The 27,927-nt window shown below is 37.6% G+C and overlaps 1 protein-coding gene across 1 annotated transcript in view; it reads left to right on the top strand.

The window, feature by feature from the left end:
- Positions 1 to 27,927, top strand: part of LOC100484901 (ATP-binding cassette sub-family A member 3) — a 120,658-nt gene that overhangs the window by 35,561 nt on the left and 57,170 nt on the right. The window contains exons 10-14 of the mRNA XM_034669565.1: positions 11,204 to 11,333; positions 21,286 to 21,440; positions 21,683 to 21,838; positions 22,248 to 22,458; positions 27,245 to 27,395. Coding sequence (XP_034525456.1) covers positions 11,204 to 11,333; positions 21,286 to 21,440; positions 21,683 to 21,838; positions 22,248 to 22,458; positions 27,245 to 27,395 — 803 coding nt within the window. The remainder of the gene's footprint in view (positions 1 to 11,203; positions 11,334 to 21,285; positions 21,441 to 21,682; positions 21,839 to 22,247; positions 22,459 to 27,244; positions 27,396 to 27,927) is intronic.

Here is a 27,927-nt window from a genome sequence, read left to right as displayed (position 1 = left end):
AACAGTAATTTCTGTTCACAAATGTTTTACATTTATCTGTTATGTAGCCTCTCCTCTGTCAAGGAATTCGTCAAGGGAGGACTTTTGAATCTCTTAATTTATCTGCACCAACTGTAGGCATGTAGTATTCAGGTGACCTATACGTTGGCTGGCATTGCCTCTCAGAGGTCTACCTAAGCTTGGTTTGAGCTCCTAACCCCACAGCCTTGGGAAACCCAGAGCCCTCCCTGCAAATTCAGCTAATTTTGGAGATGTGTATATAACCATCATCGAAACAGAACAGCCTGAATGGGAGAAGGTAATTGCAAATGATATATCTGATAGGGGGTTAGTATCCAAAATATGGAAAAAAAAACCCTCATAGAACCCAACACCAAAAAAGAAACAATCTGATTTAAAAATGGGCAGAGGACCTGAACATTTTCCCAAAGAAGATGGCCAACAGACACATGAAGAGGTGCTTGACATCACTCATCATCAGGGAAATGCAAATCAAAACCACGATGAGATATCACCTCACACCTGTCAGAATGGCTAAAATAAAAGACACAATAAACAACAGTGTTGGCAGGGAGAAAAAGAAACCCTCATGTACTGTTGGTGGTAGAATTACCATATGATCCAATAATTCCACTATTGGTATTTACCCAGGGAAAATGAACACACTAAAAAAAAATATATGTACCTCAGTGTTTATTGCAGCATTATTTACCATAGCCAAAATGTAGAAGCAGCCTAAGTGCCCATCAGTAGATGAATGGATAAGGAAAATGTGTATATGTACATGATGGAATATTACACAGTCATAAGAAAGGATGAGATTGTGCCATTTGACACAACATGGATGGACCTAGAGTGTATTATGCTACATGAAATAAGTCAGACTTAGAAAGACAAATATCATATGATTCAACTCCTAAGTGGAGGCTAAAAAGTGAATAAGCAAAAAGCAGAACCAGAACTGTAAATACAGAGAACAAATTGATGGTTCTAGAGGGAAGGAGGATGGGAGTTTGGGGGAAAGTGGGTGAAGAGGAAAGAAAGATACAGGCCTCAAGTTATGGCATGAGTAAGTCAGGGGAATAAAAAGCAGAGCATAAGGAATATAGTTAATAATTTCATAATAGTGATGTAATGGAACAGATGGTAGCTATACTTGTGGTGACCATAACATAATGTATAAACTTGTCAAATCTCTAAGTTGTACACCTGAAACTAATGTAACATTCTGTGTCAACTATAATCAAAATTAAAAATATTTTGTAAAGCCCTTGTTTTATATGGAGAAATATGTAAGGTGGTGCCTCAGGGTGCCATTCAATCAAACAGTAGTGACAGTAACAACTTAAGGCATTATTTGTCAGGAACCTCAACTGAAGCCAAAGATAAAGAAGGATTGTCTCATATATATTTGTAGGAGTGGCTTTTGTGGCTTGAGTGAGAAAAATCTAAATAAAATTGTGCTACAAGAAATACCCCTAGCTTCTTTAAAAGGACTGAAATAGTGAAAAATGAACAGAGGCCTTTGAACTGTCAAACTCCTACAAATAGAAAGCAGTCTAGAAAAAACAGCTGTAGCCATGGGATGTTTTTCATGGTGAAGGAAGGATGATTGAGAAGTCAGAGTCGAGAATAGAAGGTGGAGTCAAGAACCTTGGAGAATCATTCTCTGGTCTTGAGTCCTAATCAAAGAACTGCCAACAATACCAAATAGTAGATTTCAGAATTTAATTTGACTGCTTTATGCTTCTTGCTTTCCACTCATTTCATGTATAGTGGTTAAATTATGCATATCCCATGAGTTTGTGCTGGCTTTGTGGGGAGAGTGAAAGATGGTAGATTTCAAGTCCCTTTTGATCATAGGTCTTCTGTTCTAGAGTAATTGTACTCTAAGAGGTAATCTCCAGAAACTAGACCACAGGAGGCTCATTGACACCTGGACCTGATTTAGATGACAAGACCCTGGACTTTGAGGGGATGCTATAGATGGTTGAGACATTTGTAGCACTGAGAGCAGATGAAGGTGTTGTTATGTGAGAACAAAATGAATGAATGGAGGCAGAGGGTGAACTGTGGTTGCTGGCAGCCTTCATGATGGCCCCCAGGGATCCTCACTGATACTCACATTTTTGTGTAGTCTCCTTCTGCAGTGAATAATAGGCTGACCTTGTAACCTGTATAATACTGTGCAAGTAAAGTATGGGACTTCTAAGACTGTGTCATAGCAGTCATTATGGCTTTTGCCTTGATTGTGAATTGCTTGCTCTGAAGATAGCACCATATCATTCAAGTTGCTCATATAGACAAGAACTGAATCTTCTCCAACAATCAGTATGAACTTGAGTCCAAGGCCTGCTTGGAAGTGGATAGCCTGGTCTTGATCAAGTCTTCAGATGACTTTAGCCCAGGATGTCACTTAATTGCAACCTCAGAAAGACCCTGGACCAGTTTAACCCAATTAATCCACCACATGACCATGCTTTTGCAGGTAGGGCCCAGTCAAAGCAATAAGGAATATACTAGTGAGAGGAATACCAGCATCACTGATAAGGGCTGGCAGTAGGAGATAACCTTAACAGAAATGAACTCACTAGTAGCAGTGGAGGTAATGTGAGTCCAACATAATAGAGGATAGGTGGTGACACAGGCAGGAACAATTTTTCTAATAAAGTGTCAAGTATGGAGGGACAGTCTGGGACACCTGGTCTACAAATGATGGTAGAACACAGCTCTCTTGAGGCAAGATAGGAGGATAGCTAGTGATGATATTGCCCAACCTTTACTACCAGAAGAAATAAAAGTTGGATCATCAGGAGCTAAGACAGCACCTGATATACAAATTCATGGTCTCCTCCACAGTTTTCAGTTTTCAGAGCACATACTCATTGACTGAAGGTGAGTCTGGATTGGCTAGATAGAAGTGCTCTGCAACACCACAGCAAGTGAACATGATAATGATTACCCGAGTCCCGCAAGGGGGCTTCCAGCAATTTGCTTGTGTAACCATACTTGGAGACCCAAAGTACCATCAGGATCCTGTTGTTAGAGCAAGGCTATGTGCAGGCTAGGTAATAAATGTAATCTTGGCTTTTGATGACTTACAGTAGGTATACTGGGACTACAGTACCATCTAGTGGACATTTCCATAGTTGCCAAATGTATCATCAGAAATGACATCCGTGACAGTTAGTGTAAACCCTTACCTTGACTTCCTTGGCCTCTGGGGAAGAGCTATCCTACTGGAATGGAAAAGCCAGGTGGAATCCTTTGAAACTGCATACACTCACTGGTCAAGATGGTAAATCAAAGGCAATATCGCATTCTTGGGAAAGTGGCTGAGATGAAAGCAGCATAAGTAGTAATTCCCCTTAACCCCATTTAACTCCCCACTCTGGTCCTTGCATACCTGCACAATGACAGTGGATCTACCACAAATTCAAACAAATAGTTCACCTATTTGCAGCTTTTGTGTCAGATGTGGTATTTTCACTTGTGATATGTTAACACAGCCTGAGAACATGATATAGGGCCATGGATTTGGCAAATTCATTTTTCCTGTACCATAAAAATGGGGATCAGAAATCTTTGTATTCATTTGAGTAGACAGCAACAGTATATATTTATTTGTCCAGGATTATAGGCTCTTCAGCTCTGTCCTAATATAATCTGAAGGGAGCTGGATTAGCTATACATTTTGGAAAGCATCACTCTGGTCCACTATATTGATAATCAGACCAGATAAGCAAGAAATGGCAAGTATTTTGGAGGCCTTGGTCAAGCATGTATTCTGAGGAAGGGACAGATAAAGCCTATAAAGATTCAGGAGCTCACTACATCAGTAAAATTTTTCGAAGTTAGTGATCTTGTATCTGCCAGTAAGTCTTTCCAAAGTAAAGGATAATTTAGTGTATTTTATACTTCCCACAATGAAAAAGGAAAATAGTGCCTGCTGGCCACTTCAGGTTTTGAAGCCAATATATTCTGTATCTAGAATACTGCTTTTACCCCTATACCAAGTAACACACACACACACACGCGCGCACACACAAAACTGCCAACTTAGACTGGAGTCCAGAGCAGGAAAGGACACTGCACCAGGTCCAGGATGTAGTAGATGTCATCCCAACTCAGACTTTATGGTATTAATGGTAAACCTCCAGGGAAGAATAACAATGCAGACATCTAGGGTTCTGGATCAAGGCCATGCTATCAGCAATTGAAGCAGAGAATTATATTTGTCAAAAAACAGTTCTGGCATGCTGTTGAGCCTTGGTAGACATGAAGCACCTGATCGTGGGATACCAAGTAACTGTGTCCAGAAATGGCCAACATGAGCTTGGTTCCATCATGAGCTGAACCATCATATCAGTAGGGAGAGGCAAGACCAACAGCTACCCGTCATAAGATGGAAGTAGTATATCAAAGATTGAACATGAAGAGAATCAGTGGACATCAGCAAGCTATGTGAGCAGGGAATCTAAATCTTCATGCCATCCGTAACTATTACTTCAGTACTTCTCCCTCAGCTCACACACATGGCCATACTGAGGTCTCACATTAACCAACTCACACAGGAGGAAAATGTTCCAAGGTTGCTTCACAGGTAGCTCAGCTTGGTACACGGGTGAAGGTCATAAAGGATAAGCAGCTGCACTGGAACCCCAAATAGAAATAACCTTGAACGACAAAAGGAGAAGAAATCCTCCTGAAGCACAGAACTTCAGGCTGTTTTCCTGGTCCTCCACTTTGTGTCACAGGATTGACATGAAACCACTGAACTGAGCAGTGGTGAATGATCTGGAGAATTAAGGGCCTACAATGAAAAAGACTGGAAGTTTAGGGACAAGAAATTCTAGGGTAGAGGCACATGGATGGAACTATAGGAATGAGAACAAAGTGGGAAGATCTTTGTAATACATCTAAACATCCACCAGAGACCACATATCACAGAAGAAGTACTAAATAATCATGTAGACAAATCAACTCAGGTGACATTAGCCAGCCTCTGCCTTCAGTAATCATAAAAGTGGTACAGGAATAGAAATCTGTAGTGGCAGGAGTACAAGAAAAGCTGAAATACAGGCACTTTCTCCCTAAGTTAACCTTGCTATTCTTGACACATTTCTAGCATCTCCTCAACAAACTCACTTCTGAAGACCATTCCGCAAGGAGATCAGATATCTATTTGGTGTCTAGATGAATACATTGGACCCCTTTCATGCTGAAAGGGGCTTCATTTCATCTTATGGAAATCAACCCTTACTCTAGGCACATTTTTGCCTATACAGCCTCAGGCAAGATGACATCCCAGACCTTGTTGATTGGTCCACCAGTCTGGGATTCTACATACTGTCACATCAAAGAATCCCACTTTCCAGCAAAGGAGGTACAGCAGTGAGCTCACAACACTGGGATGCACTGGTCTATTATGTATATCCAGAAATTCCCATCCGAAGGGAGTGATGAAATAGCCTGCTGAAGGCATATTTGAGGCAACTACATAAAGATCGTAACTTGTGCAAATGAGTTGCCATCCTTCAGGATGTAGTATTCACACTGAAGCAAAGGCCATTATGTGGTACTGTGTCACCAAGAGGTAGAAGACCTGGTTAGAAACCAAGGGGTAGAATCAGGAGTGGTTCTCATTACTAGAAATTCTAGTGATCCACTTGAGCAGTGGATGGCCTGTCATCGCAACCATGGCCTTTGATCCCCAAGAGGATGATACACCAAGAGTTCCTTTGGGTTTTGTTTGTTTTATTGTTTTAGATTTTATTTATTTATTTATTTATTTGAGAGAGAGAGAGTGAATGAGGAGGGCAGAGGCCCGATGTGGAACTCAATCCCAGGACTCTGGGATCATGACCTGAGGTGAAGACAGATGTTTAACTGACTGAGCTACCCAGGCGCCCCCCAATGGTTCCTTTGAACTGTGAACTGGTTACTGCCAAGGCACTTTAAACCTTTTATGCCAAGAGACCAACAGACAAGACGAGGAATCACATTTCTGGCAAAGGGTGATTGACTGTAATCACCAGAAAGTAGGGTTGATAGCTATTACATAGAACAGGGAGAAATATATTTGGCATTCCACATGATCGACTTGTATGTCTCTGTAGTCTCCTGCCAGTTTGATAGTAAATGAAGAAATGCCACCATCATGGCCTGAGGAGTACACAGTAACTTAGATCATAAGCAGTGCTAGCCAAAGATGAGAGTAATCTATTAAGGAGGGCACATATTGAGGAGGTTAAGATGGCGGAGGAGTAGGGGACACCTTTTTCAGCCGGTCCCCTGAGTTGAGCTGGATAGGTACCAGACCAGCAGGAATATCCACGGAATCAGCCTGAGACGCAGGAAGATACATCTGGATCTCTACAAATGAACATCTCCAGCGCTGAGTATCGAGGTACGAAGCGGGGAGCCGTGAAACCGCGCACAGATATCGGAAGCTAAACANCGTTACCTTGGAATTAACTTAACCAGAGACGTAAAGGACCTATATCCTAGAAACTATAGATCACTTTTGAAAGATATTGAGGAAGACATAAAAAGATGGAAAAATATTCCATGCTCATGGATTGGAAGAATTAACATAGTTAAAATGTCCATACTACCCAGAGCAATCTACACTTTCAATGCTATCCCGATCAAAATACCGAGGACATTTTTCAAAGAACTGGAACAAATAGTCCTTAAATTTGTATGGAACCAGAAAAGGCCCCGAATCTCCAAGGAACTGTTGAAAAGGAAAAACAAAGCTGGGGGCATCACAATGCCGGATTTCGAGCTGTACTACAAAGCTGTGATCACAAAGACAGCATGGTACTGGCACAAAAACAGACACATCGACCAATGGAACAGAATAGAGAACCCAGAAATGGACCCTCGGCTCTTTGGGCAACTAATCTTTGATAAAGCAGGAAAAAACATCCGGTGGAAAAAAGACAGTCTCTTCAATAAATGGTGCTGGGAAAATTGGACAGCTACATGCAAAAGAATGAAACTTGACCACTCTCTCACACCATACACAAAAATAAACTCCAAATGGATGAAAGACCTCAATGTGAGACAGGAATCCATCAAAATTCTAGAGGAGAACATAGGCAACAACTTCTATGACATCGGCCAGAGCAACCTTTTTCACGACACATCTCCAAAGGCAAGAGAAATAAAAGATAAAATGAACTTATGGGACTTTATCAGGATAAAGAGCTTCTGCACAGCCAAGGAAACAGTCAAAAAAACTAAGAGACAGCCCACGGAATGGGAGAATATATTTGCAAAGGACACCACAGATAAAGGACTGGTATCCAAGATCTACAAAGAACTTCTCAAACTCAATACACGAGAAACAAATAAACAAATCATAAAATGGGCAGAAGATATGAACAGACACTTTTCCAATGAAGACATACAAATGGCTAACAGACACATGAAAAAAATGTCAAAATCATTAGCCATCATGGAAATTCAAACTAATGAAACACTGAGATACCACCTTACGCCAGTTAGAATGGCAAAGATAGACAAGGCAAGAAACAACAATTGTTGGAGAGGATGTGGAGAAAGGGGATCCCTCCTACATTGTTGGTGGGAATGCAAGTTGGTACAGCCACTCTGGAAAACAGTGTGGAGGTCCCTTAAAAAGTTAAAAATTGAACTACCCTATGACCCAGCCATTGCACTACTGGGTGTTTACCCCAAAGATACAGACGTAGTAAAGAGAAGGGCCATATGCACCCCAATGTTCATAGCTGCATTGTCCACAATAGCCAAATCATGGAAGGAGCCGAGATGCCCTTCAACAGATGACTGGATTAAGAAGCTGTGGTCCATATATACAATGGAATATTACTCAGCTATCAGAAAGAACGAATTCTCAACATTTGCTGCAACATGGACGGCACTGGAGGAGATAATGCTAAGTGAAATAAGTCAAGCAGAGAAAGACAATTATCATATGATTTCTCTCATCTATGGAACATAAGAACTAGGAGGATCGGTAGGGGAAGAAAGGGATAAAGAAAAGGGGGGTAATCAGAAGGGGGAATGAAACATGAGAGACTATGGACTATGAGAAACAAACTGAAGACTTCAGAGGGGAGGGGGTGGGGGAATGGGATAGACTGGTGATGGGTAGTAAGGAGGGCACGTATTGCATGGTGCACTGGGTGTTATACGCAACTAATGAATCATGGAACTTTACATCAAAAACCAGGGATGTACAGTATGGTGACTAACATAATATAATAAAAAATATTATTATTAAAAATAAAAATAGTTGTCCTTCTCTGCTTGACTTATTTCACTTAGCATTATCTCCTCCAGTGCCATCCATGTTGCAGCAAATGTTGAGAATTCGTTCTTTCTGATAGCTGAGTAATATTCCATTGTATATATGGACCACAGCTTCTTAATCCAGTCATCTGTTGAAGGGCATCTCGGCTCCTTCCATGATTTGGCTATTGTGGACAATGCAGCTATGAACATTGGGGTGCATATGGCCCTTCTCTTTACTACGTCTGTATCTTTGGGGTAAACACCCAGTAGTGCAATGGCTGGGTCATAGGGTAGTTCAATTTTTAACTTTTTAAGGGACCTCCACACTGACTGGTGGTGGGTAGTAAGGAGGGCACGTATTGCCTGGTGCATTGGGTGTTATACGCAACTAATGAATCATCGAACTTTACATCAGAAACCAGGGATGTACTGTATGGTGACTAACATAATATAATAAAAAGCATTAAAATAAAAAAAATTAAAAATAAAAATAAGTAAAAAGTTAAAAAAAAGCACATTGAGATACCACCTTACGCCAGTTAGAATGGCAAAAATTGACAAGGCAAGAAACAACAAATGTTGGAGAGGATGTGGAGTAAGGGGAACACTCTTAAACTGTTGGTGGGAATGCAAGTTGGTACAGCCACTTTGGAAAACAGTGTGGAGGTCCCTCAAAAAGTTAAAAATAGAGCTCCCCTATAATCCAGCAATTGCACTACTTGGCATTTACCCCAAAGATACAGACATAGTGAAGAGAAGAGCCATATTGCACCCTAGTGTTCATAGCATCATTGTCCACAATAGCTAAATTGTGGAAGGACCCGAGATGCCCTTCAACAGATGGCTGGATTAAGACGATGTGGTCCATATATACAATGGAATATTACTCAGCCATCAGAAAGAACAATTACCCAACATTTGCCACAACATGGACGTGACTGGAGGAGATTATGCTAAGTGAAATAAGTCAAGCAGAGAAAGACAATTATCATATGGTTTCACTCATTTATGGAACAGACGAAATAGCAGGGAGATGGGTAGGAGAAGGAAGGAAAGAATGAAGGGGGGGTTAAACAGAAGGGGGAATGAATCATGAGAGACTATGGACTCTGGGAAACAAACTGAGGGCTTCAGAGGGGAGGGGGGTGAGGCATTGGGATGGCTGGTGATGGGTATTAAGGGGGGCACGTTTTGCATGGAACACTGGGTGTTATACACAAACAATGAATCATGGAACACTACATCAAAAACTAATGATATACTATATGGTGACTAACATCACATAGTATTTTTAAAAATAAAATGAAACTTTGAGAAAATAAAAGCTTTGTTTTGGATGTCAAACTTTACACATTGATCTAAATAGAGATTTCAAATAAGCAGTTCATGAGCCTGATGCTTTGGTCTAGGGAAAAGAGAGGATGAGGACACGTAGGGAGAAAACATTTACTACCACTTCGGGTAAAAGAGAAATAGCTCTTTTTTGTTACACAAGATGTTTTGCTTTATTCACCATCAGAGGGTTATATTANATGGTGACTAACATCACATAGTATTTTTAAAAATAAAATGAAACTTTGAGAAAATAAAAGCTTTGTTTTGGATGTCAAACTTTACACATTGATCTAAATAGAGATTTCAAATAAGCAGTTCATGAGCCTGATGCTTTGGTCTAGGGAAAAGAGAGGGTGAGGACACGTAGGGAGAAAACATTTACTACCACTTCGGGTAAAAGAGAAATAGCTCTTTTTTGTTACACAAGATGTTTTGCTTTATTCACCATCAGAGGGTTATATTAGAAGGAATATATGTTTAAAGTCTGAATGAAATGGGCTTGAATCCCAACTTTTTGACTTAGATATTGTGTTTCTTAAAGTATTTTTACTTCATTTTTATTAAAAATTTAATCAAAATCTGTTTTTTAATTACATAGTGCTTCTGTCTCCTCCAGATAAATTAGTGTTTATGTATCATCTCTCTTAAAGGCATCTATTTTTTTCCTTATATTTAAAGCTAATTGGTTCCCTGGAAATGTCACTTTTCTGATGAGTTCAAGAAAATTTATGATTTTTTACATTATTTAAACAAGTTTCTTGTGAAAACAAGAAGTGAGAGTGATGCTCTTTCCATATTTTGCATCTTTTTAAAAATAATTTTTTTCATTTATTTGAGAGAGAATGTGAGCAGGAGAGGGACGGAGAATCTGAAGGAGACTGTGCCCAGTGTAGAGCCCGATACAGGGCTTGAACTCATGACCGGGAGATCATGAGGTGAAACCAAGAGTTGGATGCTTAACCAACTGAGCCACTCATGCACCCCTCCATATTTTTGCATCTTAATCAGGAACACTGCTAAACTACACATAAGAAATTTGAGATGCCAGGACACCCATGTGGCTCAGGTGGTTAGGCATCCGCCTTCAGCTCAGGTCATGATCCCAGGGCTCTGGGATTGAGTTCCACATTGGGCTCCTTACTCAGCAGGGAGTCTGCATCTCCCTCTGCTTGTGCTCTTCTCTCTCTCTCTCAAATAAATAAATAAAATCTTTTTTTAAAAAAGTTGAGATACCTATAAAACATCTGTGTTTTAGATGTTCTATCCAGGTTTTCTCTTGGGGTTTCTCCAAACCAGGACAAATGCATGGAATGAAGAGGATTATGGCATTATCAGCTTTAAGATATTAACTGAATCGAGGCATGCATGGATATTACTGGGGGGGTGTTTATAGATTTACTGTGAAATTTTTATGCTTTCAGATATTTTTTTCTGATCATATTTTCATTCTCCTTAATTTTGGATTTTTTTCCTCATGATATTGATTATGTGGTATGGTTTCTTGTATAGATAGTTGATAGGAGTGCTTGTCCTTCCAAAGTGATGGTGATAGATAAAGTCAATATTTGTGGGTTTTCCTCAACAGGAATTCCGAGTACAAAATACTACCAAAATAGCTGTAAAAGACTTGTCTTTGAATTTATATGTGGGGCAGATCACTGTTCTTCTAGGACACAATGGGGCAGGAAAATCCACTACTCTATCTATTCTCTCAGGTAAGTGTATATATCTGTCCAGCGTATCCTCATATAGACACTGTAGATCAAACCTATAAGACTTTTTGTATTCTTTTGATATTTACAATTTAGCCAGTTCAGTCATAAATAAAATTGTTCAGTAATATTTCTTTTTAAATTGTAAATAATTTCATGTGAGAGATAGCAGATGACAGGTTTTACAAAGATTTTACAAAGTGACCATTATAAATATGCTCAAAGAACTAAAGGAAACCATGATTTAAAAAGTAATGGAATGTATGAAAAACAGTATCAAATAGAAAATATCAATGAAAAGATAGAAATTATAAAAAGAAGAACCAGGTGGGAATTCTGGAGTTGAAAATACAATCACCAAAGTGAAAAATTCATTAAAGGTGCTCAACAGATTTTGTGAATGGTCACAGAACACCAGTGAACTTGAAGATAGATTAATAGAGATTATAAAATGTGAATAAAACAAAGGAAAAAGAATTAAGGAAAAGTAGCATTTTCATAGGAATTTTTGATAACTTTAAATGCACCAGAAAACATGTGCTGGGATATAAGAGAGGAGAAAAAGAACAAAGCCACAAAGGTATTCTACAAAATAATGGCTGAAAACATTCATCTACACATTCAAGAAGCTCCGCAAACTTCAAATAAGATAAATGTGAAGAGATCATCACCCATAAATATTATAATAAAAATTATTGAGAAAATCTTAAAAGCAGGAAGCCAAAAATAATTTGTCACATTCAGTTGCACCCCAATAGGACCAGAAGCTAACTTCTAATTAAAAATAATGGAGGCCAGAAATTGAATCAGTAATGAAAAAGCTCCCAATGACCAAAAGTCCAGGAACAGATGTGTGAAGGTGAGTTTTATCAAATATTTAAAAGAGTTAATGCTCATTCTTCTCAAAACTATTCTAAAAAATAGAAGAGGAAGGAAAACTTCCAAACTCATTCTACAAGGTCAACATTATCCTGATACCAAGTCAAGAGCCTTCCATAAAACTACAGGTCAATATTTCTGAACGTATATATAAATCTCCTCAACAAAATGTTAGCAAACCAAATTCAACAATATATTGAAAGGGTTCACCATGATCATGTTGGATTTAAGCTACAGATGCAACTGTGGTTCAATATTGGCAAATCAATCAATGTGGTACATCACATTAACAAGGGGAAGGATAAAAACCATATGATCATCTCAACAGATGCATAAAAAAAGCATTTGACAAAATACAAAATCCATTCTTGATTAGAAACTCTCAAAGTGTGTTTGGAGGGAACTCCAAAAATATGTTTGGGGGGAATGAATTTCAATATAATTAAGGCCATGTATAATAAACCTACAGCTAAAATCATAATGGTGAAAATGAAATCTTTTCTTCTAAGATCAGAAGCAAGACAAAGATGTCTACTCCCACCACTTTCATTCAACATAATAGTGCAAGTCCTAATCACAGCAATCAGACAAGAAGAAATAAAAAGCATTTAAATTGGTAAGGAAGCTTAATACCATCACTATTTACAGATGACATGCTGTATGGAGAAAATTCTGAAGACACCACCAAAAAATTATTAGAACTAAAAAATTAATTCCACTAAGTTGCAAAACACAAAATTAATATGCAGGAGTAGTTTGGGAAGATGGCAGAGTAGGAGGACCCTGAGCTCACCCTATCCCATGTTTAGAACTAAATGTTCATCCATGTCCAAGTAAATAAACTGGAAAGTCATCCAAAGACTAGCAGAACAAACTCTACAACTAAATATAGACAAGAAACTGCATCTGAAAGACAAGGAAGGTCAGAAAGGCAGAGGGGGGCTGCTAGCAAGAGGGAGGGAGTTGTACACAGAAAGGGCAGAGAAATAGATCTTCACACCAGGGAGCTTACATGGGGAAGAGTGATCCTCATAACTTTTGGCTTTGAAAACCAGAGGAGCTGAATTCTGTGAATTTGTATAACCAATGGAACTTAGAGCCTGGAGTTTTAAAAGTCAGCTGATTCGGCACTGGGCAAGCAGGGAGGGCTAGTGATAGCTGGGTTACTGCCCTTGAACAGATAGCAGCCGGCACAGAGAAGCAACATAAAAACAGCAGTTTATGCAATGCCAGGGGCAAATGAGAGACAGATCTGTTCATAGTGATTTCAGAGCATGTTGGGGGACTTCTCCAAAACTGAGGGAGCTAGCAGGCACCATTTCCCCCCCTTTCTCACTCCCACCCCCAATCCGCTGGTCCCAGCATAAACACAGGGCCATCTTTAGGCAGCAGGACTACCCATACACTTGCTACCTAACCTTCTAGTAGCCCACAATGCCCATGAGTTCTGAGGACTCGCCCGCTTTAAGCTTGCTAGCCTCAGTCCTGGGCTTTGTACAAATTTTGCTAAAGCCACATGTGCACCCTGTCCTGCCATTGTGTGCCCTGCACATTTGCTGTGCTGCACCCAGCCATCCTTGTGCACCAAGCCCAGTCTCTGGCCCTCAGCCACTGCAGCACTTAGGGGAATACAGTGTAAAACTAGTGGCCCAGGGCAAATTTGCTAACACTGACACCACACTCCCAAGTTCCTCGGCAGGTATACTCCTTCAGAGCTGTCCTGCCTGGGTGGGTGGCTCAGTCAGTTAACCATCTGCCTTTGGCTCAGATCATGATCCCAGAGTCCTTGGATCAAGCCCCGCATGGGTCTCCCTGCTCAGGGGGGAATCTGCTTTTCCCTCCCCCTCTGTCCTCCTCATTTATTCTCTCTCTCTTTCTCTCAAATAAATAAATAAAATCTTAAAAAAGAGAGAGAACTGGCCTGCCTGGATCCCAGTAACACCACAGAGAACAAGCATGCCCACAAAAGTCAGAGAGTCACTGCAGATGACTTCACTGAAAGGAAAAGTGATTCAGACACAAAAGCAGGGCATAAACAACACACATAGGATTCTCTTCTAAAGTGCCAAGTTCTGATGAACAGGGGACGCTGCACTGCAGGGCACTCCAGGACCTCTTCTTCATAAAGACACTACTTTCAAGAGCGGAAGATGTAGCTGACTTTCCTAATACACAGAAACAGAGGCAGACAAAATGAGGAGACAGAAAAATTTATTCCCGATGTAAAAACAGGACAAGGCCACAACCAGAGATCTAAGCAAAATAGATAAAAGTAACATGCCTGAGAGAGAATTTAAAGCAATGATCATAAGGATACTCACTGGAATTGAGAAAAGAGTGGAAGACATGAGCAAGACCCTTAACACAGAAGTAAGGAACAACATGGCAGAGACAAAGGACTCAATAAACAAAAAGAGAAGCATGCTTGATGGAATGAACTGCAAGATGGGAGAAGTAGGAGAATGAATTAGTGACCTAAAAGGCAGAGGTAGGGAGGAGGTTAAGATGGCGGAGGAGTAGGGGACACCTTTTTCAGCCGGTCCCCTGAGTTGAGCTGGATAGGTACCAGACCAGCAGGAATATCCACGGAATCAGCCTGAGACGNAGAGTTAGGGAACTCTGACCCCATCAAATGGAATGACATTCATATTATAGGAGTCCCAGAAGAAGAGAGAGAAAATGAGACAGATAATTTATTTGAATAAATAATAGCTAAAAACATCCCTATTTGTGGAAGGAAACAGATATCCAGATCCAGGAGGCACATAGAACCCCCATCAAAATCAACAAAAGCAGATCCACACTAAGACATATTGTAATTTAATTGACAAAATATAATGATAAAGAAATTTTTTTAAAGTAGCAAGACAAAAGGGAACTGTAACCTACAAGGGAAAGCCCATAAGACTAGCAGGAGATTTTTCAGCAGAAACTTTGCAAACCAGAAGAGAGTGGAACCATATGTTAAAAGTGCTGACTGGGAAAAATCTGCAGCCAAAAATACTTCTATCCAGCAAGGCTATCAATCAGAATAGAAGGAGAAATAAAGAAATTCACAGACACACAAAAAACTAAAGGAGTTCATGACCACTAAACCAACCCTGCAAGAAATATTAAAGGGGGCTTTAAAGAGTGAAAAGGAAAGACTGAAAATGACAGTATAAAGGTAGGAAACACAAAAGCAGGAAAAATGAATTTTTCTATAAAAAAATCAATCCAGGAACTCACAAAATAAAATCATACAGAATATAACAACATATACCCAAAGCATGGGAGGAGAGGAAAAAAGAATGGATTCAAATTTGGACAGCCATCAACTTAATATAGACTGCTATATGTAGATGTGTTTACATACAAATCTAATGGTAACCATATATAAAAAAACCACTAATAAATGTGCAAAGAGTAAACAGAAAGAAATCCATATGTATATCACTGAAAAAATAAGCAAAACATGAAAGAGAGAAAGACAGCCTGAATGGGAGAATATGTTTGCAAATAATATATCCAATAAGGGGTTAATATCCAGACTATGTAAAGAACTCACACAACTCATCACCAAAGAAATGAAACAATCTTATTAAAAAATGGGCAGAGGACCTGAATATTTTTTTTCCAAAGACATCTAGATGGCCAATAGACATATGAAAAATGCTCAAGGGGTACCTGGGTGGCTCAGTCAGTTAAGCATATGCCTTTGGCTCAGGTCATGGTCCCAGGGTCCTGGGATTGAGCCCCATGTTGGGCTCCCTGCTCAGCGGGGAGTCTGCTTCTCCCTCTGCTCCTACCCCCACTCATGCTCGCTCTCTCTCTCTCTCTCTCTCTCAAGTAAATAAATAAAATCTTTAAAAAAAGATGCTCAACATCAGTCATCATCAGTAAATGCAAATCAAAACAATAAAATATCACTTCACACCAGTCAGAATGGTTAGTATCAAAAGGATAAGAAATAAATGTTGGGGAGAATGTGGAGGAAAGGGAACCCTCATGCACTGTTGGTGGGAATGTAAATTGGTGCAGCCACTGTGGAAAAATAGTATGGAGTTTCCTCAGAAAATTAAAAACAGAAATACCATATGATCCAGTAATTTCACTACTGGGAATTTACCCAAAGAAAATGAAAACAGTAGTTCAAAAAGATACATGTACCACTACATTTATTGCAGCATTATTTACAACAACTAAGAAATAGACACCCAAGTGCCCATCAATACGTGAATGGATAAGGAAGATGTGATGTATGCATATATAGTGTATATATGTGTCGTGTATATATGTATGGTATATATATGTGGTGTATGTATTTATGTGGTACATATATCTATATGTGGTGTGTATATATATTGTGTTGTCATTTGCAACAGCATGGACGTAAATAGACAAAGGCAAATACTTCACGATTTCACTCATAGGTAGACTTGAAGAAACAAAAACAAAGAAACACTAAATACAGAGAACAAAGTGGTGGTTGACAGATGGGGGGGTGGGCAAAATCACTGATGGGGATTAACAGGTACAAACTTCCAGCTACAAAAAAAAAAAATTTTAAAGAGTGAAGTGCTGAAAGAAAAAACTGGCAGCTAAGAGTCTCATCTCTAGGTATCAGAAATTAACATGAAATAACACATTCCTAGATAAACAAACCTGATAGAATTCATTCCTAACAGACCTGCCTTGAAAAAGTTCTTTGGGCTAAAAGCAAGTAAGCTGAGATGGAAATCTGAACACAGGCATGTGCACACACACACAGGCACACATATAACACAGATGAAAACAATAAAGTTAATTGTGAAATTATAAGAGACAGTATCAATACGTATTTTTCTTTTAAATAATTTCAAAAGAAATCTTATAAAAATATTTATATAATTGTAATGTTGGGCCTGTAATACAGAAAAGTAATAAATTCGACAATAATAGCATGAAGGAAGTGGATGGGAGCAAAATTGTAATAGAGTAAGGAAATGATACTAGATGGTAACACAAATCCATAAGAACAAATGAAGAGAACCAAAAATGCTAAATAAGAAGTAAGTTTAACAAACTATAATTACATACTTGCTCTCCTTTATCCACTTCTGTAATAGGCATAAAATTTGGTAAGTATTAATTATAACAATGTATTTTTGGAATGGTAACACATGTAGATGAAATGTAAATCACAATAGTAGCACAAAAATAGAGAAGAGGGAACAAAACTATATCAGCTTTCTAGAATTAAGTTAATATAAATCTGAAGTTGATTCTGGTAAATTAAATTGTGTATAGTAAGCCTCAGAGCAACTACTAAGAAAATAACTCAAAAATATATATAGTGAAAAAATCATTAAAGGAATTTAAATATTACACTAGAAAATAGTCAATGCAAAAGAAAAAAATAAAGCAGAAATAGAGTAACGAAAATAACATGAGACATCAAAACAAAAAGCAAAATGGCAGACATAAACCCAGCTATATCAATAATAATATTGTTAGTGGATCAAACAATCCATATAAAAGGCAGATTGTCCAATGCATTAAATAAGATCCAGCTCTATGCTCTGTATAGGAGACACATATTAGATGCAAAGATACAAATAGCTTGAAAGTAAGGGGATAGAAAAAATACACAAAATGCAACCAAAGTAAAGCTAAAGTAGCTATGCAAATATCGGACAAAATAGACTTTAAAACGTAGTATTGCTAGAAATAGAGAAGGATATTTTATAATGATAGTGGGGTCAATTAACCATGAAGTTGTAACAATTATAAATACATATGCACCTAACAACAAAGTTCCCAAATATGTGAAGCAAAAACTGTCAGAATTTAAGACAGAAATAGACAAATGGAAAAGTAGTAATTGTAGATTTCAGTATCCCACTTTCTTTTTTTTTATTTTATAAAGATTTTTATTTTCTTTTTTTTTTTAAATTATATTATGTTAGTCACCATAGAGTACATCCCCGGATTCCGATGCAAAGTTCGATGCTTCATTAGTTGCGTATAACACCCAGTGCACCATGCAATACGTGCCCTCCTTACCACCCATCACCAGTCTATCCCATTCCCCCACTCCCTCCCCTCTGAAGTCTTCAGTTTGTTTCTCATAGTCCATAGTCTCTCATGCTTCATTCCCCCTTCTGATTACCCCCCCTTTCTTTATCCCTTTCTTCCCCTACCGATCATCCTAGTTCTTATGTTCCATAGATGAGAGAAATCATATGATAATTGTCTTTCTCTGCTTGACTTATTTCACTTAGCATTATCTCCTCCAGTGCCGTCCATGTTGCAGCAAATGTTGAGAATTCGTTCTTTCTGATAGCTGAGTAATATTCCATTGTATATATGGACCACAGCTTCTTAATCCAGTCATCTGTTGAAGGGCATCTCGGCTCCTTCCATGATTTGGCTATTGTGGACAATGCAGCTATGAACATTGGGGTGCATATGGCCCTTCTCTTTACTACGTCTGTATCTTTGGGGTAAACACCCAGTAGTGCAATGGCTGGGTCATAGGGTAGTTCAATTTTTAACTTTTTAAGGGACCTCCACACTGTTTTCCAGAGTGGCTGTACCAACTTGCATTCCCACCAACAATGTAGGAGGGATCCCCTTTCTCCACATCCTCTCCAACAATTGTTGTTTCTTGCCTTGTCTATCTTTGCCATTCTAACTGGCGTAAGGTGGTATCTCAGTGTGGTTTTGATTTGAATTTCCCTGATGGCTAATGATTTTGAACATTTTTTCATGTGTCTGTTAGCCATTTGTATGTCTTCATTGGAAAAGTGTCTGTTCATATCTTCTGCCCATTTTATGATTTGTTTATTTGTTTCTCGTGTATTGAGTTTGAGAAGTTCTTTGTAGATCTTGGATACCAGTCCTTTATCTGTGGTGTCCTTTGCAAATATATTCTCCCATTCCGTGGGCTGTCTCTTAGTTTTTTTGACTGTTTCCTTGGCTGTGCAGAAGCTCTTTATCCTGATAAAGTCCCATAAGTTCATTTTATCTTTTATTTCTCTTGCCTTTGGCGATGTGTCGTGAAAAAGGTTGCTCTGGCCGATGTCATAGAAGTTGTTGCCTATGTTCTCCTCTAGAATTTTGATGGATTCCTGTCTCACATTGAGGTCTTTCATCCATTTGGAGTTTATTTTTGTGTATGGTGTGAGAGAGTGGTCAAGTTTCATTCTTTTGCATGTAGCTGTCCAATTTTCCCAGCACCATTTATTGAAGAGACTGTCTTTTTTCCACCGGATGTTTTTTCCTGCTTTATCAAAGATTAGTTGCCCAAAGAGCCGAGGGTCCATTTCTGGGTTCTCTATTCTGTTCCATTGGTCCATGTGTCTGTTTTTGTGCCAGTACCATGCTGTCTTTGTGATCACAGCTTTGTAGTACAGCTCGAAATCCGGCATTGTGATGCCCCCAGCTTTGTTTTTCCTTTTCAACAGTTCCTTGGAGATTCAGGGCCTTTTCTGGTTCCATACAAATTTAAGGACTATTTATTCCAGTTCTTTGAAAAATGTCCTCGGTATTTTGATGGGGATTCAGTATCCTACTTTCAATGAAAGATATAGCAAGTAGGCAGAATATCAACAGGTAAATAGATGACTTGAGAAATATTACACACAAAATAGATCCCATAAATATCGATACACATTTCATCTAATAACAGCAAAATCTATGTTCTTCTCAAACACATGTAGAATATTCTCTCTGATAGGCTATATATTAAGCCACAAAAAAATCCTGAATGAATTTAAAAGATTGAAGTCACACAAAGTATAGTTTCTGATTACAATGGAGTGAAATTATAAATTTACAACAGGAGAATCAAGAAATTCACATATTTGTGGAAATAAAACAACATACTTCTAAATACTAATGGTGAAAGAAGAAGTCACAAAGAAAATTAGGAAATATTTGATATGAATGAAAATGACATAACACACAAAACTAATGAGATGCAGCTAAAACAGTGCTTAGAGGAAAATTTATAGCTGTAAATTCCTACATTAAAAAGTTCTCAGATAAACAATCTGTCTGCCTTAAGACACTTAAAAAAGAATAGCCAGCTAAATCCAAAACAAGAAGAAAGAAGGAAATAAGGGAATTAATGAAACCAAAAGTTAGTTCTTTGAAAAGATCAATAAAAGTGACAAACCTTTAGCTATATTGACCAGGAAAAAAACCAGAGAAGATTCAAATCACTAAAATTAGAAATGAAATGTCCACTGCAGAAATAAGAAAGGGGGGGATCAGCTAAACTGTCTCATTTCAATGCATCTAAAATTAGTTTACATTGTTAAAAATGAAAATGTCTGGAATAAATATGATGATGAAGGGTACTGCTTCACAACAGGGATAATTTGAGATATCATGTTGGATGGATATTTCTGAACACATCCTCTTGGTCATTTTCTTTTTTTATAATATTGAAGTATCGTTGACATACAGTGTTATATTAGTTTCAGGTGTACAACACAGGGACTTTGCAATTCTGTACAATACTCAATGCTTACCACAGTAAGTATAAAGTAGTATTAATGAGTTACTTGATTTAAAATGATACTTTCTTCTTTAAACTGAACTGATAATTATGAGAGCTATGGATAAAAATTATATAAATTCTTTGAAACTATTTTAAGTTACTATGTGTTACCTCCCCTGACTAGAATTTAAATTCTTCAAGGATAACTGTTTTATTATTTGTGTTTTCAAGTTAAAAGAGTTTACCACAGTCTAGGGCAGTGTACAATTCACAACATAATTCATAAATGTTGTCAAGTGGCTGATGGCAATGCTGTTAAGTTCTAATATAACAAACTCTTTAGTGTTATTATTTACCTGAGTGATTTGTACTCATTCATACCCATTGAATATTAGAAAATGAAGCTAATCAAATAAAAATTAATGATTTTTAATCTCATCACCTCAAATATAACAGTTGGTATTTTTTGGAATATTCTTCTGAGAGATATTGCTAATTCTAGTAAGTAATGCATACATAGAATTCAAATTTAAAGTTTTAATGAAAAGTTTGTTGTTGTGTTCTCTCATGAAAGCTAAGGTATTGTTATGTCTTCTGCTTGATCCCTAGGTCTCTATCCTGCTACCAGTGGAGAGGTCTATATTAATGGATATGACGTCTCACAGCAGATGGTCCAGATCAGGAAAAACTTGGGCTTGTGTCCCCAACAAAACTTGTTGTTTGATTACTTGACTGTGTCAGAACATCTTTATTTCTATTGTGTGGTAAGCCAAAAAAAAGATATGTTCCTTTTTCCCACTCTATTGATGTACTTCAGGTAGTTTACCAACTATCGATATCCTTATTCTTAGAAAGTTCAAGAACTGATTTTTGATGAATTCTCCTTTAAACATAAAGACAGGCAAAGGGAAGAAGACACTATAGAAGTCATATAAGAAAAGGCTTGTGTAAAGTTTTCTAAGGACAAAGCTGGAAGCACCATGTAAACTCTGGCTTCTCTTTCTAGGTAAAAGGAATGCCTCGAAAGGCACGTCTTACAGAAATTGATCACATGCTGGCTGCTTTTAACCTGCTAGATAAGCGTAATGCATTTTCATGTTCACTGAGTGGAGGAATGAAGCGCAGACTCTCCATGATCATAGCACTTATAGGGGGCTCCAAGGTAAAAAAAAAAAAAAGAAAGAAAGAAAGAAAGAAAGAAAGAAAGAAAGAAAGAAAGAAAGAAAGAAAAAGAAAAGCAGGAGGGGGCACTAAAAATGGATCCCCCTGAAGCTGGTCTAAAAAAATCAGCCAACAAAAACCTGAGAGCTGATAAGAATCTAACACTGTAAAAGGAAGATACAAATTAAATTCCATATGGAATTCACATTATCAAATTATTGTAATAAATTTGTCACAGGTTTAGAATTATTCTAGCATTCCTAATTCAGTTTTAGTCTAAACTTGTTATCTTAGCTTAATTGAACAAGTGACTGAAAAACAAAACCAGAGTAAGCCGCATAAGTGGTAAGACCTTAGTGACACTAGTACATAATGCTTAGTGGTTATGAAATTGTTCTTCTGGACTTTAGGTGGTGATACTTGATGAGCCAACATCCGGCATGGACCCAGCCTCAAGGAGGGCCACTTGGGATATTCTTCAGCAGTATAAACAGGATCGTACCATCTTATTGACCACCCACTATATGGATGAAGCTGACTTCCTGGGTGACCGCATAGCCATCATGGTCAAGGGATCCCTGCGGTGCTGTGGCTCTTCAGTTTTCCTGAAAAAAATATATGGTCTCTTTCCCTTTGATTATTTTTTGGATATTGCTATCTTAATATTCTTCAAACATAATCTTCATGGATATTGATGTCTTAGTTATATTATTCTAATATAATTTCCATAATTTTTTTCTGTCTCCCCAAAACTCCTGTGATTTCCTCTGTCCTTTTATTTGGAGCTCAACTATGAGCTTTGAAGTAATGTTCATAGTTTATTTATTTTTAATATGGAAGTATAATTGACATACAGTGTCATATTATTTTCAGGTGTACATCATAGTGATTCAGTATTTAATACATTACAAAATGATCCCCATGATAAATCTAGTTACCATCTGTAACCATACAAAGTTATTACAATATTATTGACTGTATTCCCCATGCTTATTTATTTTATAACCAGAAGTTTATCCCTCTTAATCCCCTTCACCTATTTGCTTGACTTCCAACCCCTTCTGTTTCTGGTAACTGACAGTTTCTTCCTTGTATCTCTGAGTCTGTTTTTGTCTACTTGTCTTTTTTTTAGATTCTACATGCAAGTGAAATTATTTGGTATTTGTTTTTGTCTGATTTATTTCACTTAGCATGACACCCTCTAGGTCTATCCATGTTGTTACAAATAGCAAGATTTCATTTTTTATGGCTAAGTAATATTCCATTGTATATATTTACCACATCTTCTTTATTTGTTCATCAATGGGTGGACACTTAGGTTGCTTCCATAACTCGGCTCTGGTAAATAATGCTGCAGTAGACATAGGGTGCATATATCTTCTTGAATTGGCATGTTTGTGCTAAGAGTAAATACTCAGAGAAATATCTGGATCATATAGTAATTCTATTTTTAATTTTTTGAGGAACCTCCATGCTGTTTTCCACAGTGGTTGCATCAGTTTCCATTTCCACCAACAGTGCAAGAGGGTTCTTTTTTCTCCACATCCTCACTATCACCTGTTGTTTCTTGTATTGCTGGTTTTAACCATTCTGACAGGTGTGATTCCCTAATGATGAGTGATGTCGAGCATCTTTTCATGTGTCAATTAGCCATCTGTATGTCTTTGGAGAAATGTCTGTTCATGTCTTCTACCCATTTTTAAATTGGACTATTTAGTTGTTGATATTGAGTTGTATAATTTCTTTGTATATTGTGGATATTAACCCTTTATTGGATATCATTTGCAAATATCTTCTCCCACTTAGGGTACTTTTTGTTTTGTTGACAATTTCTTTCACTGTGCAAAAGCTAGTTTTGATGTAGTCTCAGTAGTTTAATTTTGCTTTTGTTTCCCTTGCCAGAGGAGACCTATCTAGAAAAATGTTTCTATAGTCAATGTCAAAGAAATTACTTCCTGTGTTTTCTCCTAGGAATTTTTGGCTTGCAAGCATTTTCTTTTATTCTGTAGGTTACTTTTCCATTTTGTTGATTGTTTCCCTTACCAGTCAGAATCTTTTTAATTTTTTAAAAAGATTTATTGATTTATTTTAGAGAGTGAGAGAGAGACAGACAGTGAATGGAGGGATGTGCAGAAAGAGAGAATCTTCAAGCAGACTCTCCACTGAGCACAGAGCCTGATGACTCAGGGCTCAATCCCATGACCACGAGATCCTGACCTGAGGCGAAACCAAGAGTTGGATGCTTAACCGACTGAGCCATCCAGGCACCTCCAAAATCTTTTTAGTTTGTGGTGGTCGCATTTGTTTATTTTTTATTTTCTTTGCTGTGCTTTTGGTTTCATATCTAAAAAACATCATTGCTAAGACCAATGTCAAGAAGCTTTTACCCACTGTTTTCTTGTAGGAGTGGTTCTTACTTAAAAAAAAAAAAATCTGTTCAGTTGTTCTGTCTTTTGATTGGAGAGTTTAATCTGTTTTTGTTTAATATAGATTTTGATAGGGAAGTACTACTTTGTTTGTTGTGTTCTGTTTGTCTTATTGTTCTTGCATCCCTCTTTTCCTGTCTTGGTGTCTTCATTTCCTTTTTACTGATTTTTTGCATTGATACGGTTTGATCTCTTTTTCTTTTGTGTAATTTCTAGACATATTTTCTTTGTGGTTACGGGACTCACATAAAATATAACAGTATATTATAAGCTGATAACCTCCATTGCATACAAAAACTGCTCTCTTTACTTCTCCTACAACACTTTAGTTATTGATGGCACATTTATATATCTTTATATTATGTATTGTATATTTTATTTTTAATGTTTTAGTAATATAACACATTTTTAGTTATAGTTTTTTTAATACTTTTAACTTTTATAACAGGATTAAAAGTAGCTTACCCACCATCATTACAATATACATTATTCTGTATTTGTATATTTATCATTATCTGTGAGATTTATACTTTCATATGATTTTGTATTACTGGTTAGCATCCTGTGTTGGTTTTTTGTTGTTGTTTTTTGCTTTTTGGGGTTTTTAAAAATATTTTTTATTATATTATGTTAGTCACCATACAGTACATCCCTGGTTTTTGATGTAAAGTTCGATGATTCATTAGTTGCATATAACACCCAGTGCACCATGCAATACATGCCCTCCTTACTACCCATCACCAGCCTATCCCATTCCCCCACACCCCCTCCTCTCCGAAGCCCTCAGTTTGTTTCTCAGAGTCCATAGTCTCTCATAGCATCCTGGGGTTTTTTTAAGATTTTATTTATTTATTTATTCAACAGAGATAGAGACAGCCAGCGAGAGAAGGAACACAAGCAGGGGGAGTGGGAGAGGAAGAAGCAGGCTCATAGCAGAGGAGCCTGATGTGGGGCTCGATCCCATAATGCCGGGATCATGCCCTGAGCCAAAGGCAGACGCCTAACCGCTGCGCCACCTAGGCGCCCCCATAGCATCCTGTTTTTTAACCATACTTTCCAATTTGAAGAACTCCCTTTGACATTTCTTATAATGCAGATCTGGTGGCAATGAGTTCTCTCAGCTTTTGTTTATCTAGGAAAGTCTTTCTCCTTCATTTTTGAAGGATAGTTTTGCCAGGTAGAGTATTCTTGGTTTTTTCATGGTTGATATCTCATCATTCCCTCTCTTTCCAAGGTTTCTGCTGAAAAACCAGCTAATTGTCTAATGGGCATTCCCTTGTATGTAACAGCTTGCTTTTCTCTTGCTGCTTTCAAAAATCTTCTCTTTGTCTTTGACTTTTTACTATTTGATTATAGTGTCTTATTATAGATATCTTTGGATTCATCTTCTTTAGATCCTTTGCATTTGTGACTCTAAATCCATTTCCTTTCCTTGGTTGGGAAGTTTTCAGCCATTATTTTTTTAATAAACTTTCTAGTTCCTCCTCCTCCTCCTTCTTCTCCCTCCCTCCCTTATGAGACTACCATATTGTATATATTGCTCTACTTAGTGATACCATAAGTCTCTTGGGCTTTATTTACTCTTTCTCATTCTTTTTTCTTTTTGTTCCTCTGAGTGAATAATTTCGTGACTTGACTTTGAGGTCCCCTATCCTTTTGTTCACTTTATATAGTCCACTTTTGAACCCCTCTAATGAATTTTTCATTTGAGTTATTATATGCTTCAGCTATTTGTCTTACACTTCTTGTGTCTCTCTTTTCTTTTTGGTACTTCTTAAACTTTCTGTTTCTTTGTTGAAATTCTCACTTTGTTCATGGGCTGATATCCTGACCTTGGTGAGCATCTTTATGATGTTATTTTAAACTCTCTGTCAGGTAAATGGTAAATTATGTAAATCTCCATTTAATAGAGTCATATTCTGGAGATATATTTTCCTTTGTTTGGAAAACATTTATGTGTCTGCTTCTCTTTATTTTTTCCATCACACTTAGGGTTATGTTTTCCAATTTCCTTGCATGTTTTGTTATTTTTATGATTAAATTTTTGAATAAAATAATACTGGAGACTAAAATAGTTGATATTTATCCACAGAAAATGGTATACCCTGATCTGTTAGGCCACTATTATGGAAGACTTAGTCACTATAATGTATATTTGAGCAAATACTGGGATGTATTACACCTTTGTTTAGATTTTCTCCATCACTGTCTTCAAATGTTTTAGTAATAGGATCAGGATTTTGCTCTTAGCAAAGGTTGGGATCTGTACATGAATGAGATCATGGAGATCTCTTTAAGCTATAGTCTAGTTCCGAGCTTTTTGTATCTGACAAATCCTCTTTGATTTCCATTTCTGCACTATTTTCTTCACCTTAAAGGTTTTCTGTCTACCCTGCTGCCCTCTCTCTGACCTTCAAAGGGCCATTGAAGTAAGTACTGAGGTACTCCAGAAGTATTTCTCTCAGCTCTTTTGTCCTGCCCTGAGCTATCGGAGTACCACTGCAATGTTTTCCACAAAGCTCTGGAGTACCCTGGAAGCGTTTTTTCCTACTCCTTAACCTTTTCTCCAGCTTTGCAAGACTAGTATAGTGCAGCTGTTGGAGGTGGAGAGTACTTTGGAAAGATTTCTCAGATCTCTGAAGGAAAGGACTTTCATCTGATTAATTTACTGCCTTATATATAACAGGCACCAAATACATATCTGCTTAATGAATATTAACCTTGTCTTCTCAGATTTCAGCGTCAATAGAATAAGAGGCCGTATAACCAAGCTTTATTTTCCATCTCTATTCTATCAGTCCCTTGGAAATTTAATGAAATTACAAAAGAACTATTAATTAGACTTCTTAGGCTTATAGTCATATGATTAACATACCTTATCTTCTTCTAGCTCACCCAAACCATGGAAAGCCAACTATGGTCTTCCAAGAATATTGGAAATACAAAATTGTTTATTCATTCTTCTAAATGGATTTTCTCAGGTGTGGGATACCACATTGTCATGGTGAAGGAAGCTCACTGTAATGTTGAAGAAATCTCCAAATTGCTTCAGGATCATATACCAACAGCCACTTTGGAGAAGAATGTTAATAATGAAGTATCTTTTGTTCTACCCAAAGAGTACACACACAGGTATGAATCCAGAGAACGCAAAATGATTGATTTTAGATGACCAAATATTATTGCTTTTCCTGGTTTCTTCAGGCTTAGAAAATAGAGTTTATTTAACAAGCCAAAACTCCAGTCATTGCTGTCACTTGAATGAAAAGAAGAATGCCACATTTGGCTATAACTTTTGGTTTTAATTGGTTATGATTGATGGTATGTTTTGGTAGAGTCAAAATTGGTGAGTGGAGTGAATGGAAATATAAATGTAATGAGACAAAAATAACATTAGTGGTGGCACTTGAAGCCAACATGACAGGAACTCAGAGTAAATAGGCAGTTTGACTGCACTTGCTAGCCCAGTTTTTCATCAAAGGTAGTCACAAATAATAATAACCCTACCTGAGATAACCATCCTAATAAAGGGAAATGGAAACCAAGTATACTCATCAGTGACTTTCAGAGTATGATATTTTTATCTTCTTCTAATATATAAGTAAGTAGTTGCAATAGTATTTTCCTAAAGTCAAGCCAGTTGACATATTCCAGAAGACTATGA

Source organism: Ailuropoda melanoleuca, chromosome 10 (assembly GCF_002007445.2).
Source record: "Ailuropoda melanoleuca isolate Jingjing chromosome 10, ASM200744v2, whole genome shotgun sequence".
NCBI lineage: Eukaryota > Metazoa > Chordata > Mammalia > Carnivora > Ursidae > Ailuropoda > Ailuropoda melanoleuca.
This window is presented reverse-complemented; position numbering and strand designations above follow the sequence as displayed.